Consider the following 14,978-nt stretch of genomic DNA (forward strand, 5'->3'; position numbering starts at 1 on the left):
CCCCGTTCATGCTCTGTCTCTCTCTGTCCCAAAAATAAATTAAAAAAAAAAAAAAAAAAGTTGAAAAAAAAAATAAAAGCTGATTAAATAGTTTCCAACTTGGACTTTTTAGAAGTGCAAATGTGTAAGAAACTGAAGTATTTTCTCATTTATTGAAAAAGGTTTTTGGCACCTGGGTGACTCTGTGGGTCGAGCGTCTGACTCTTTCTTCACTTTGGCTCAGGTCATGATCCCAGGGTCGTGGGATTAAGCCCCACACCGGGCTCTGCACTGAGCTCAGAGCCTGCTTAAGATTCTCTTTTTCTTTCTCTCTCCCTCTGTTCTTTTACCCTGCTTGTGTGCACTCTCTCTCTCTAAACATTAAAAAAATATATATTTAAAAAAAGGGGTTTTCTATTTCTCCCTCCCTTCCCTGTTTCAAACACTTGGAGATATTATTTGAGCCTGAAGAGAATCTTCAGGGGTAAGAGAGGAGAAGCCAGTGCCAGTTTGCAGATGGGGAGACATCCTTAGAGAATCCATCGTGCCCGAAGGGAATGAATGGGAGAGAAGGAGCTAGAACTCAGGTCTCCTTGTCCTCTGCTGTAGGTTTTGTCTCTTGGGCCTTTTCTGTCTTGATTTTGGTATGCTACCATGGCTGCCTTGTAGAGACCCCTCATTCGTTTGTTTCTCACTGGCCTTGGGTACTTTGTCCTTCTTCCGGACCCCTGTACGTAACACGCAGCGTTCCCTCCGTACGTTCAAGCCATGTATTGCTAACTCTGCTTGTGGTAGGAACGAAGGGTTTGGTATTCCAAAACCTGGGTTTGAATTTTGACTCCCACTCGTGTTTTGTAAAAATGCAGATCACCCCAACTCCACAAAATATTGTGAGGGCCACATGAGGTAAATGCAGGTGAACGCGTATGTTTACGCCTTTGTTATGTGCCTTTGTGAACATTACTGACCACGTGCTGCCACTGCTCTTATCAGAGGGGGATCCAAAAATGTCATGCCCTTTGGAAAGGCCTTTCTATCCTGCACGAAGCAACGAGAGAACAGTACCATGATAGTTGATAAGTAAGTGCTGAATCGTGTGCTGTGAGCCATAAATGGTGTAGGAGATAAGAAGAGAGAGAGACCGGGAGGGGAGGTTGAGAAGAAGGTGGAAAAAAGGAGCCCTGAGACAGCAGTTGCAGAGTTAGTAGACTTCACGTATTTTCTCTCTGACTTGGGTCTTCTCTCAAGCCCTCCCCTTTTAGACTGATAGTTTCCGTAAGAGCCTCCAGATTGGTGCCCAGCTGGTCGTAGAGATACCTAGCTGAGGGTGCTTACGGATTTGTGGGCCCTGTCCCCAGAGAGAAAGTGAAAAGCACCATTAAGAGCACGGGTGCCCATCTGGAGAATTGGAGCTTTTAGATGGGAACGAGATGAATCGATACAATTAAAAGCAAGATTATTGAGGTGGGAATGATAACTGTGTAGTTGGTTCTTGGCTTTTGTGTGTCTTGGGCATATACACATTTTCATTGCCACGCTTAGATGTTCTTTTAACGCCAGATTAGCATTTTTGCCCATCAGCGGACAAGTACAGATTTCCACTACTGTCAGTGGTCCTTCTGCCAGCTAAGAATTTCATGGTATTAACACCTGTACTTTGTCGTGGAAAACAGCGTTAATTGACGGGATTAAGGGGCAACATAGTAGAGTTGAGACGAAGATGGGCATCAGTGTCTGTGCCAAATGCCTCAGTGCAAATCGTTAACCTCCGTGGGGCGCCCGTCGGGTTCGTCCTTGAAGGGTGCTTGGTCGTGAAGAACAAAGTGGGGGATGTAGGGCCCTTGTTATTGAAACAACAGTGTCAAGAGGGCTCAGTTCTCACAACAGAATCCACCCCCCCCTCCATAATATGTAAGCATATGTTGACTTCTGCTCATTCTGTTTGTAAACATGTGTTCACGAGTGCTTTGTGTAATCGCCGAAGGAGCTACTTCTAGATAAATGGCGGTCATTGCATTACTGAACATTTTGTAGTTGAATTGTAAGCACTAACCAGCAGGTGGCTCTCGGTCACCAGACATTTGACCAGGCAGCTAATTCGTCTCCCTTGGAATTCTTCTGTTTTATGTGCCACCCTACGTCCCCCCTCTTCTACTCCTCAGGAGCTCTGACAATTGAACACGGAGGGTAAAGGACTGTTCCCCTTTGGTTTTGTTTTCTAGATTTGGGGTTGCTTAGATGACTCTTAGGAAGAGCACCCTAGGGTTTCTGAAATTTGGTTTGGAGGTCAAAATAATGACTTGTGATGACCTTTTCCACCCTGCATGTCTGTTCTTCTGCAAACTGTTTCATCAAGTTTTCAACTTGACGTTAAAACTTTTTATTGCTCAGTGTGCCCGCAGCGAGGAAGGAGAAAACGAGACTGGTTTAGGACTAGAAAGATCTTTGACTGCAGTAGATTTTAAAAATGCCATGGCAGGAACCTCCTAGGATGCTAGGTAAGAAGATACTTTCCTTGTTTGAGGTCTTATTTGTTCTGGACTCATACTCCAGAAAGACCGTTTGCTCAACTTAACAAAAACAATTGTTGTGTATTTGCAGAAGGCACGGTGTGAGGCATTTATTGTCCCCAGAGTATCAGCTCCATGAGGTCAGATATCTCTTTGCGTGTCTTGTACCCTTCCGAGCCCCAAGATTAGAGCCCGACGCATAGAAAATGCGCTCAGTGAGTGTTTGTAGGAAGGATGGACGGAGAGGGGCACGGGATACAGGAAAAGAACAGGACAGTCTCGGACCCAGAGAGATCAGCCATCTAGCAAATATGGCTGATGAAGTAGACATGGTTCATAGCCGTAGATCCTGCAGAAGCAGTTTTACTTTGGGGTTGGTCTTAGGAGCTATGTGCAAGTTTGAGAAAATTCTGGAAGGAAATAAAAACTTTCCCTTTCCCTAGGCTGTGTCACTTCTCCAAGTCCCACTATTCCACCCACCCCCCCCCACCAAACCCCGGCCCCACGTTTGAAAATCTTTGTCCCCTGTATCCAGTCTGTTCACCAACACTTGGGGGGTTTTCCTTTGACTCAGTGTGGGAATTGTCCTGCTCTCCCCGTTCCCTCTTGTCATTTCCCTCACCCGGACTCCGCCACCTTCCGCCTAAATTACACCAGCCTCCTGGCCCACCTCCCTGGCTGCGGCCTCTCCTCAGCGTAATCCAGTCTGCATATTGTTGCCAGATTTTGCCTCCCAAGAATTTATGTCAAAGAATCTATTTCTGATTGAAATTTGAGCCCCCAGGCATCTTTATACGCACAGAGAGAAACTACCAAGAAGAGTTCTGAGAAAGGAATTACACTTTTCATCCCGTGGTAGCATTTTCTCATCTTTTGAGACAAGCCTAATTGCAAAGCCTTGCAGACTGTGTGTTTCACTGACACCCTAGAAATGGGGTCTCTGGGCCTACCTGCCAGCCTCTCTCTGCCCTGTGCGTACACAGACACAGATACATACATGTATTTTTAGACAAAACCAACATTTTAGATAGTCACTCTGATGTCTTTCTGAGATGCTAAGAAAAGCTAAGGAAGACTACTTAGAATTCACTGCTTTTCAATTCTGTTTGGTCCATAAGAGTGCCCTCCCCTATGATTTTCCAGCAAGCTTCAGCCCCTTCGACTTGTCAGCAGAAAAACGTGAGTTATCTGTGCACCCCCCCCCCCATAGTATCATCATTTAATCCAAAGCGTCATTTACTTTGGGGGATGGAAATGAAGTATTTTCATATCTTCAGAAGCAACTGTGAAACGTTTTGCTAAAATCTTTATAAGACAGATTCCCAACCTATTTATTAATGTGGTTTTTATCTCAGAAGTTCTAGATAAGTTCCATCTTGAACTTGGGCAAAAATTAACCAATTTATTTAAAAAAAAAATTTCAGTTCTGTCCCAGACTCAGAGATGTCGTATTTAGCACTTGGTTTCATTAACTTTTCAGAGGAGAAACGCTCCCTTGATGTAATTCTGAAAACGGGGTTGAGCTGGAAGGTGTCTTCGTGAAAGAATTCTCTTTCAAGTGATATCCTCTCCATCTGCTTGAACAAAATCAAAATCAGTCTTTGCTCTGGAGTCTTGGAGGCCCACAGCAGTAGATGAAGTTTTGTTGTGGTTCTCTTTCCTTTTTTTAATCTCTCAAGATAGAGATGTTAAATACTCCTCTCATTTTGTCTCTCTCTGGCCTAAAAAGCTCAGTGGTTTCCTAGTTCTGTTTCATAAACATGTACTGAATGCCTGTTCTCTGGTATATTCCAAAGCCCTGTGTTTTTTTGTTTTGGTTTGGTTTGGTTTTTTTTTTTTTTTTTTTTTTTTGCTACTAGGGATATAAACATGACTGTCATGTGGCCTCTTTCCTCGCAGAGCTCATAATTTAGGAAGGGAGACATATGAGTAAATAGCTAACTACAATCCTGCTTGATAAATGCCACGTTAGAGGTTTTGAACAAAGTGCCATGGGAGCTCCAGTGAGTGATTGATTCAAGGGAAGGGGGGTGGGGGGGATGGGGATCAGGAAAGACCAAACAGGAGAAGTGACATTTGAGTTGAGCCTTAGGGGATGAATAGAATTTTGCCAGATGGACAAAGCGGTGGGGGTGGGGACCCTCCAGACTCATACAAAAACATGAGAGTGTGGAAGTTTGTGCCTTTGTCTGAGCAGCGGTGAGCGGTCTGTAGGGCTGAAGGAAGAGTAAGGGTATGGAAGGGGGTGTTGAGAGATGACGTGGCACAGATGCCTGGGGCCATGTTGTCGAGCTGAAACGTCCTCCCTGGCTTCTAGGGAGCCGGGATCGTTTTGAAACAGGGAAACGTCATGGCCAGATCTCTGGTTTAGAAAGAGAGTTCCAGTGGCAAAGCCCAAGGCGATTTGGACGCGGGTGACTGGGAACATGGGGACCAGTCACAAGCCTGAGGCCATGCTCCCGGGAGAGGTGATGAGGGTCAGAGGCAGGCAGTGCCCACGGTGGGTGGGATGGGGGCGCGGACGCCTTGGTAATCGATGAGATGGGGGAGAGAAGGGGCAAAAAACAAACGGGGGAAAGGGCTGCAGGACTGGGCATACGGGGCGGTGGGGTGGGGGCGGTGCTCACTAGATAGCGTGCCCAGGAGAACACGGGTTACGGGGTGAAGGTCATGGATTCAATTTTGGATACATGGGGTTCGCCGTGGAGGAGTCCCAAACAAAAAGGCGTAAATGCACGTAGAGCGCCTGCAGGAAAGTCGCAGAGGTGGAGGGGGGTCTGGAAGTCTTGAACACTGATTTTCAATCAGGACGAGCGTGGAGCGGGCCTCAAAATCCCCTGGATTTTGATAACCTGGGGTCTCGGCTGTGAATGTGCTGTTCCTCCCAGATCCACCCCCGGCTTCTGACCTTGCCCTGCTAGAGAGCGGAGCGCGTCCCGCTCCCAGCCCCAGTTAAGAACCCAGCACCATGATGACCCCAGAGAACGCATCCTGTTTCTTTCATACCGGGGCGCGCAGAGTGTGGGAGCACCTGTTACTTCCTGTTCTTACAGCCCACAGCGCCAGGGACAGACGGCATGGCCCGGAGAGAGACCACGCAGCAGGGGGAGAAGGACCGGACAGAGTGGCTGACGAGCACTAGTGTGTAAGGGGCAGGTAGAGGACGAGGCACCTGCAGGTTACGGAGAGGCAGCTGCCAGTGGGAGAGAGTGGCCTGGAGGAGGCCAAGGGAGGGTCGCCGGTGACAAAGGAGGCCCAGCACGGGGCAGAGTGGCGGCGGGGCACGTTTGGGCAGCAGGGTCACGGGTGAGGAGAGTTTTGTAGGGCGGGAGCAGCAGTGGGACTGCAGTGGCGGTCGGGCCACCAAGTTCAGTTGATTTTTTAAGGAAACTTGGCTGTGGACCGGCGGATTTCCAGGATGGGGACAGTTAGTGCAGCCCGAAAATGACAGGATCCTGCAGGAGTGGGGATGAAAGGAGTGAGGACAGAGGCAGATGCATCACGGCTGCCTGCCCTGGAAGGAGTTCTGCGAGACGCGGCCTTCCAGATTCCACCCTCTCCCCTCCCGCCCCCTGCACACGGGCGGCTCACATCCCCTCGGCGTGTTCAGTCTCTCTTCCGGTGCCTTCCGTCCCTCCCTCCCCGTATCGCGGACCCTCACGCACTCTGCAAGGCCTTCTCGAGTCTCCCTACCCTCAGGAAGCCTTCCCCGCGACAGTGCAGAGGACAGTCCCGGGGCTCAGAGCACAAAGTGATGGGTCGCACCTTTAGCTCTGCCACTATGCGCGCCCTCCAGAAAGTCACTGGATGTCTCTTTTCCTTGGTCTTCCTGTCAGTAACACCTGCGCTGACCTATACCCAGGCTTGCGTATGACTGGAAGGGGACCGTGGATGTAAAATGCCCCTGAAATTGCAGAGGACAGCACCAGTGTGCAACGTTACCGTTTCCGGGCTATGCTTACTGATCTCCTGCATTCAGGGATGGTTTTGGCTGAATAAGTTAGTTCCCTCAACATCGTTTTTTAAGTCACTGCCCATTAGGCCAGAACACTGAGGACAGTGTGACAAGCAAGCTAGTTCCTCCCCGGGGGAGCTTATAGTCCAGTGTGGGAGGGCAGAAAATAACCCACTATATCGTATCTGATAGATAGTTGTCTAAGTGCTATAGAGAAAAATCAGGTAAAATGAGGAGGTGGGCTAAGGATTTACAGGAAAGGGTACTATTTTAGATGCAGTAGTCACGGGAGACTCTCTGAGAAGGTAGCATTTCAGCAGAGTCAAATGAAGTGAGGCAAGGCCACGTCTCGATCTGGAGGACAGCAGGTGCCAAGGGCCCGAGAAGAGAATGTGTTCGTTGTGTTCTAGAAGCAGCAAGGAGGCTAGTGTGGCTTGTAGGTTATAGTAAAGACACTGCATTTTATGTGGAGGATGGTGGAGGGTGGGAACAGAAGCAGGAGACAGGGAGGGATACGGGGCAGAAGCAGTGACCAGACTTTAGTTATGTTTTATTTATTTATGTATGTATGTATGTATGTATTTATGTATTTATGTATTTATTTAAAAATATTTTCTTTATATTTATTTTTGAGAGAGAGAGAGAGCAGAGAAGGGACAGAGAGAGAGAGAGGGAGACACAGAATCGGAAGCTGGCTCCGAGCTGTCAGCACAGAGCCTGACGCGGGGCTCGAGCTCAAGGACCACGAGATCATGACCTGAGCTGAAGTCGGACACTTAACTGACTGAGCCACCCCAGGCGCCCCTTAGATACATTTTAAAGGATTCGCTAATGCAGTAGATGCTGTAGGGTGTGAAAGAAAAGAGTCAAAGTCGATGCTGAGGTTTTGGGCCTGAGCCAATGGGTCAGGCGTGGTCTTGAACTGAAATGGGGAAAATCCGTGGTGGGCGGGGCGGGGGAAGGAGAATGGGTGTTTGTGGGAAAGTGTCGTCTTCTTCTGGTTAACAGTGCCTTCGTGTGTGGCTTGTTTCTTTTTTTCAATTTGATCGTAAGTGCTTTGAAGGCAAGAATCCTGTCGGAAACTCTTTCATGTTTTCCTTCTGGCCCAGGAGAGTACTGAGCAAAAGTAGGCATTGTTCCAAACGTCAAGTTGAACGTAAAACCTCACGAAAAGGAGGTCAGGTCTTCCACGTACAGTGACACCTGTGATCTTACCTGCTCTTGTTGGTAAAGGCTGAGTTTCCCATTGGACTTGGGGTATCAACACAGTATAAACGCCAAGGGGAGAGACAAAGTTCAGACTTGAACTTCCAAACTGAAACTTACCAAACTTCCAGAACTTTGGAATCAGATAACCCGGGAAGGAGGGCATCGGGGAAGAATTTTTACTTCGGTGCACCTTGGCCAATGGCGCTGCAGTTGACGGTTGATTTGTCGGACTGTGTGAGATCAAGGCCAACACCGGTCTTTCAGTGCTCAGCGCTTCATAGGTCAGCATTCGGCCCCGGGAGATCTTTCCTGTACGCGTGCTGGCTGATCTGAGTTCGATATTAATGTTGAATTGGGCCCATGTCATGCTGTATTCTCTAATACATGCCAAGATATATTATATAAATATAGTTAGAGGCTATAGCTCTAATTCGTTGTTTTTGAGATTGCTACGTCAGTTTGATTACATCTCTTTTATTTTCTCCTTTAGTAATCTTTTTAATCTTTAAAAAAATGTTTATTATTTAAAAAATTTGTTTAAATGTTTATTTTTGAGAGAGAGAGCACGAGCAGAGGAGGGGCAGAGAGAGAGGGAGACAGAGGATATGAAGCAGGCTCCAGGCTCTGAGCTGTCAGCACAGAGCCCAACTTGGGGCTCGAACTTACAGAGCTGTGAGATCATGACCTGAGCCGAAGTCGGACACTTAACCGACCGAGCCACCCAGGTGCCCCTCTCCTTTGATAATTTGTAAAAATGTGCTCTCGGTGTGGCACGGGCCACCAGTGGGACATTCCAGCTTTAACTTCGGAGGAGCCATGTCTCCTATCAAGGCAGGTGCAGTGTACTGATCTGAGTGAGTGAGGTCACTGTGTGTGTGTCTGGCCCGTTGTCCTGGTCGTCAGTACTTGCTTTTCCCCAGGGATCCGCACAGGGCATCCCGCATGAATCCTGTTGTGATCCAGAGCTGGTGCTGGTGCACGAATCGGGGAGTGTGCTTTGTAAACTCACTCTTCCTTTCCTTCTCCATTGCTTTCGTTACACCATCTCCAGTTAGGCGAGATGAATGATTACTCCAGGGAATAAATCCAGAAATCTTGACGTCTTAGATACTTGGGGCCAACCAGGTAAACAAAGTAAGGCTTTAAGGGGACACACCTGCTCTTTGAGAAGGTGGAAGCAAGCTGTCCTTGGGCTCGGCATGTTTGTGCCCTTGAGCAGAGAGGCCAGCTCTGTGTTTAAGATCTTAGTCCAAGGCCAGTGGTGGGGGAGGGGGGGAGACAGTGTCTGGATGGCTCAGTCGGTTAAGCATTCAACTTCGGCTCAGGTCATGATTTCACGACTTTGGCTCAGGTCATGATCTCACGGTTCGTGGGTTCAAGCCCCGTGTTGGGCTCTATGCTGGACAGCTTGGAGTCTGAAGCCTGTTTCTGATTCTGCATCTCCTTCTTTCTCTTTGACCCTCGTCCACTCTCCACCCCCTGCTCAAAATAATAAATATACATTTAAAAAAAAATCTCTTCTTGGGTGCCCAGGTGGCACAGTTGGTTAAGTGTCCAACTCTTGATCTCGGCTCAGGTCATGATCTCATGGTCCGTGAGTTCGAGCCCTGCATCGGGCTCTGTGCTGACAGCTCGGAGCCTGGAGCCTCCTTCAGATTCTACGTCTCCCTCTCTCTCTCTCTCTCTCTCTCTCTCTCTCTCTCTCTCTCTGCCCCTCCCCCACTCACCTCTGTCTCCGATATAAGTAAACATTTAAAAAAAGATTAAAACTTAGTGCAAGGAATCAAAACTTTTCTTCCGGTTTTGCCTCGGTTTGTTTCCCATAACATACCACCTTCTTCTCTAGGTTTCAGAGTGCTCAACTAAAACTGAAGGAGAGGTAGGCTTTTGGGGGTCCACTCATCTGTTCAGAAATCAGCCTTCCGTGTGCCCTGTGTGTGCAGCTCATTAAGTGGTAACATGACACTTGTTACCACGTGTTGAGTGACTGTTACCTTCCAAGAACAGCGTTATACACTTTCTGCACATTTCACACTTGTGAAATCAAGGCCAACACCGGTCTTTCAGTGCTCAGCGCTTCATAGGTCAGCATTCGGCCCCGGGAGATCTTTTCCTGTACGTTTCCCACCAGAATGGAAGCTGCACCCATAACAAGAATTTCTGCTTGGTAAGAGCAGAGATTTTGGTATGTTTTTCCTATATTCTATTTTTCCTTCATTCCCATGAGCAAGAACAATGCCTATGCCATAGTTGGGTACAGAATAAGTGTTTGGTAAGTGGATTTTAAAAAAATTTTTTAATGTTTATTTATTTTTGAGAGGAGAGACAGAGAAAGAGCACGAGAAGGGGAGAGGCAGAGTGAGAGAGAGGGAGACACAGAATCGGAAGCAGGCTCCGGGTTCCGAGCTGTCAGCACAGAGCCCGACGCGGGCCTTGAACCCATGAACTGTGAGATCATGAGCTGAGCCGAAGTCGGACGCTTAACCGACTGAGCCCCCCAGGCGCCCCAAACGGATTGTTTTATATACTCCCCAGCAGGCCTCTGAGGTGGAAATTGCTGTCTGTATCTGCTGGTAGGTGGTGAAGCTGAGATCTGATTATCTGGTACTCGCTCTGTGCTGGAGAGCAGCCTGCTGTCCGGTCAAGGGTGCGACTTCCGGTTCCTGCCTTGTACGTAGTAGGCAGGAGGCTTACCCACATCAAAGGTTATGGGGTAGCAGTGATTTCCAGACAAGAGGAGAAACGTGAGAAGTGACGGAGAAGCCAGTGGCCGCACGCGCGTCGTCCGGGGTTACGATCGCACGCGGCAGGTCCTCGCTGCCCGTTAACCACCATCGCGACTGCTAGCTCGGTTATATCACCGTCGTCGTGACCATCAGTTTTCATAAATCCCAGGAACCCAACTCCCAGATGAATGACTGTTCACGTCTGGGTTGAAATGGTCACAGGTGGTTCCACGAACAGCACCTCCCTCGTGGCTTGGACAGAATGTGGGGACAGGGAAGGCGAGCCTTGGGATGAAAATCCTACAAACACGGGGACCGAGGCTGAGAATGCGGGTTCCCTGTTCCCGGATGGCAGGGTGACCGATATGCCTGGTTTGGCAGGGGCGCGTGGGCTTTCTAGGGTGAGTAAAGATTGAGATCGGTAATTCAGGATTTGTTCTGTTGTGAGTGCTATCATACGTTCGTGAGCTTGGATTTGAAACCCTGTGTGTGTTTCTATCTGTGAGCAACCACATCCCCTTGCATAAGGATCCTGTGGCATCATCTGTGGTGGCAACATTTGCACCTTCTTGAGAAATAGCATCTGTGCCTTTGGTGTCGCGTAGCCTGGGAGACAAACTTTGTCCTAATCAAAAGGCCACTTCTATGTGGCCTTGTGTTTTGGAAATTTAAGACCCTCGTTTACGATTATTGACTCAAACGTGTGTTGGAAGATTGGTAAGGGTCTTATGTGCTGCTTTGGTCTCCTTAATGGGCTCTAATTCTCCGGGGGACCAGGCCTGTGCCTTAATTCGTCCTCAGACCTCGTCCAGCACTGAACACAGTTGCTGGCATTGAACTAAGGACGCGGTAGATTGTGGTCGAATTGCATTTTCAAAGCACGTGAGGCTCACGTCTGCGCTTGTGGGAGTAATCTGCAGCAAAGCTGTGTTTTTTGAGTTACGTAACGCATTTGATCTCGTTCCTAGGTCCAGCCTGATGACTGGAGGGGCTAAGCAAGGAGTACCCAACCCTTGGCTCTTCGAGGAGCCAGAGGAGACCAGAGGCCTGGGTTTTGATGAAATCCGGCAACAGCAGCAGAAAATTATCCAAGGTACTGGACACCCCAAGAGCGTGGGCTCGGAAACCTGGTCAGAATTTTACCCCTGCCTTGAATGTTCCTTACAGCCATTGACGATCACAGGGGAATCAGTGCTGGTCTTTTAAAGCTCTTGGCAATTTTGTGCCTCAGGACACCCAAGGAATAGACAGATGGTGTCATCCATCAAGGTAGCCCAGGGAAATAATGATTCTCCCCTGGGAGAGAGCGTGCACGGAGCTCTGAATCTGATAAAACCGGGTGAATCAGAGACATGTGCCCACCTCCCTTTACTCTGTGATGGGACTCGTTCTCCAAACACAACACTCCCATCTTCTTTTTGCTTTTCTTTTCTTTTTTTCTTTTCTTTTCTCTTCCTGTCTTCTCTTTTCTTTCTTCCTTCCTTCCTTTCTTCCTTCCTTTCTTTCTTTACCGTCCTTCCTTGCTTTCTTTTTCTTCCTTCCTTCCTTCCTTCCTTCCTTCCTTCCTTCCTTCCTTCCTTTCTTGACAGAGAGAGAGAGAGAGAATCTCAGGTGCAGAGCCTATGCAGGACTGGACCCCATGATCCTGGGATCATGACTTGAGCTGAAGTCAAGAGTCGGATGCTCAACCGACCGAGCTGCCCAGGCACCCTTCCCATCTTTTTCTTACACAAAATGAGTGCATCTGGCTTCTTGTCTTCAAGTTCATCTCGCCCAGTGGCTTTTAAGCCTAATTATTTTTTTACATTCTTCTATTTTTTTTTTTTTTTATATTTCAGAAGTAATGCATGATCGTTGTAGAAATTTCAAACAAGCCTGGAATGTATAAAATGGGAAGCTTTCTTTATTGCTTCTCCAATCTCAAAACTGTAAACAGATGAGCATATATTTCCTCAGGCTTACTTGGTATAAGCACACACATATTTTTACGTAAGTGAGATCATGATAGGGGTAATGCCATAGCTCTGACTCTCTTATTTAATGTGTGCAGTAGACCTTTTCCATGTTCCTGTTTTTGTACATGGTTTTTCTGTATTACAGATATGCTATTCTTTCTAATTCCTTTTAAGAACGGTTTTATCGAGGTATACGTGACCTGTCCCAGGTAGCACCTATTGAAAATGTATGATTCAGCAAATTTTGACACACATATGACATCTTTTATCACACTTCTCCCCAAGTATTTCATGTTTTCTATGCTCTTATTAATGGTATTTTAACATTTCTATTTCTGATTGTTGCTAGTGTATAAAAGTACAACCGATTACCTATATCGATCTTGGATCAGTCAACTTTGCCCAACTCACTAATTTGTTAAAAAGCTCTCTCGTAGAGCGTGTGGGATTTTCTATACTAATGGTCATGTCTGAATCAAGAAATTTGACTTCTTTCTTTTCAAAGACTTTGTTTTTTTTAGAGCAGTTTCAGGGACATAACAGAAATGAGATGAAGGTACAGAGAGTTTCCATGTAACCCCTGCCCCCAGCCATGCAGTCTTCCCCCACATCGACACCCCCACCCCCCGCTAGAGTGGTGTGTTTGTTACAATTAAGCTACACTGACACACCGTCATTGCCCAAAGTTCATGGTTTATCTTAGGGTTCACGCTCGGTTTTTTGCATTCGGTGGGTTGGGACAAGGCTATGGTGACATGTATTCATCATTAGATTATTTATACAGTATTTACACTTCCCTAAAAATCCTCTGTGCTGTACTTACTGATCCCCCCTCCCTCCTCAACCCTTAGCAACCTCCAATCTTTTTACTTTCTCCATATTTTGCCTTTTCCAGGATATCATATATTTGGAATCATACAGTATGTAGACTTTTCGGACTGGCTCCTTCATTTAGTAATATGCATTTAAGTTTCCTCTATGCCTTTTCATGGCTTGATAGCTATTTCTTCTTAGTGCTAAATAATATTCCACCGCTAATGGACTCTAGTGGATACACAGCGTTGAAATACAGGTGGGCAATGTTAAGCAGAGAGAAAGAACCAAAAAGAAATTGTAGAGATCAAAAACACTGTAACAGAAATGAAGAAATGCCTCTGATGGGTTTTTAGTAGACTGCCCATGGCCGAGGAGGGAATCTCTGAGCTTGAGAATATCTCAACAGAAACCCTCCTAAAGTGAAAAGCAAAGAGAACAAACACTGAAGAAAGAAAAAGATGAAAATATCCAAGGACTATGGGAGGACTATAAAAGGTATAACACAGTTTTGATGGGAATACCAGAAGGAGAAGAAAGTGAAAAGGGAGCAGAAAAATATTTGAAACATCACTGAGAATTTTTCCAAAATTAAGGTCAGGCTCCAAACGACAGATCTAGGAAGCTCAGAGAGTGCCAACTAGGACAAATACCAAAAAAAACTACCCATAGTCAGTCCCTTTCCAAACTACAGAAAGTCAGAGATAAAGGAAAAATTCTAAAAGAAAACAGGAGAAAAAATACCTCACCCATAGAGGAACAAAGGTAAAAATTGCATCTGCTTCATCTACAGAGACAATGCAGGCACGAAGAAAGTGGGGTGAAATTTTTATTTTATTTTATTTTACATTTATTTTTGAGAGACAAAGAGAGCCAGAGCACAAATTGGGGAGGAGCAGAGAGAGAGAAGGAGACACAGAATCCAAAGCAGGTTCCAGGCTCTGAGACATCAGCACAGAGCCCAACGCGGGGCTCAAACTCACGAGCTGTGAGATCATGACCTAAGCCGAAGTCGGACACTCAACCGACTGAGCCACCCAGGTGCCCCGTGGGGTGAAGTATTTAAAATGTTGCAAGAAAAAACCCACAACCTAGAATTTTGTACCTTGTGAAATTATCCTTCAAAACTGAAGGAGAAATCATGACTTCCTTAAACAAACAAAAGTGGAGGGGATTTGTTGCCAGTAACCTGCCTTACAAGAAATGATTTAAAGTTTCTTTAAAGAGAAGGAAAATGATACAGATCTGAAACTTGGGTCTACATAACGAAAAGAAGAACACTGAAGAAGGAATAAGTGAATTCTTTAAAAAAAAAAAATCATTGCCATACCCACGGGCCATGTAGGTTTTCTCCTATGTAATCTTGGAGTTTTCTAGTTTTGTGTTTTACATTTAAATCTGTGATCCATTCTAATTTGTGTTGAAAAGTGTAAGGTCTGTGTATAGATTCACTTTTCTTTTGCGTGTGAGTGTCCAGTTATTCCAGCACTGTTTGCTGAAAAGACTATCCTCGTGCCATTGTATTACCTTTACTGCTTTGTCAAAGGTCATTGACTATGTGGGTCCATTTCTGGGCTGTCTGTGCTGTTCCATTGATCTATTTGTGTATTCTTTCACCCAAACCACAGTATCTTGATTATTATGGCTTTAGAGTAAATCTCGTGGTCGGGTAGTGTCAGTTTTCTTGTTTTGTTCTTCTCCTTCTTCTCCTTTTGAGTCTTTTGCCTTACCATATGCATTTTAGAGTCAGTTTGTCAATACCCACAAAATAACCTGCTGGGATTTTGATTGAAATTGCATTGGACCTATAATGTTGAGGGAAACTGACATC

At 46.4% G+C, this 14,978-nt stretch overlaps 1 protein-coding gene across 1 annotated transcript in view; it reads left to right on the plus strand.

The window, feature by feature from the left end:
- STX8 (syntaxin 8) overlaps positions 1-14,978 on the plus strand; it is a 251,858-nt gene that overhangs the window by 40,635 nt on the left and 196,245 nt on the right. Inside the window, exon 5 of the mRNA XM_049638107.1 lies at positions 11,348-11,472. Coding sequence (XP_049494064.1) covers positions 11,348-11,472 — 125 coding nt within the window. The remainder of the gene's footprint in view (positions 1-11,347; positions 11,473-14,978) is intronic.

Source organism: Panthera uncia, chromosome E1, assembly GCF_023721935.1.
Source record: "Panthera uncia isolate 11264 chromosome E1, Puncia_PCG_1.0, whole genome shotgun sequence".
In the NCBI taxonomy this organism is placed as follows: Eukaryota; Metazoa; Chordata; class Mammalia; order Carnivora; family Felidae; genus Panthera; species Panthera uncia.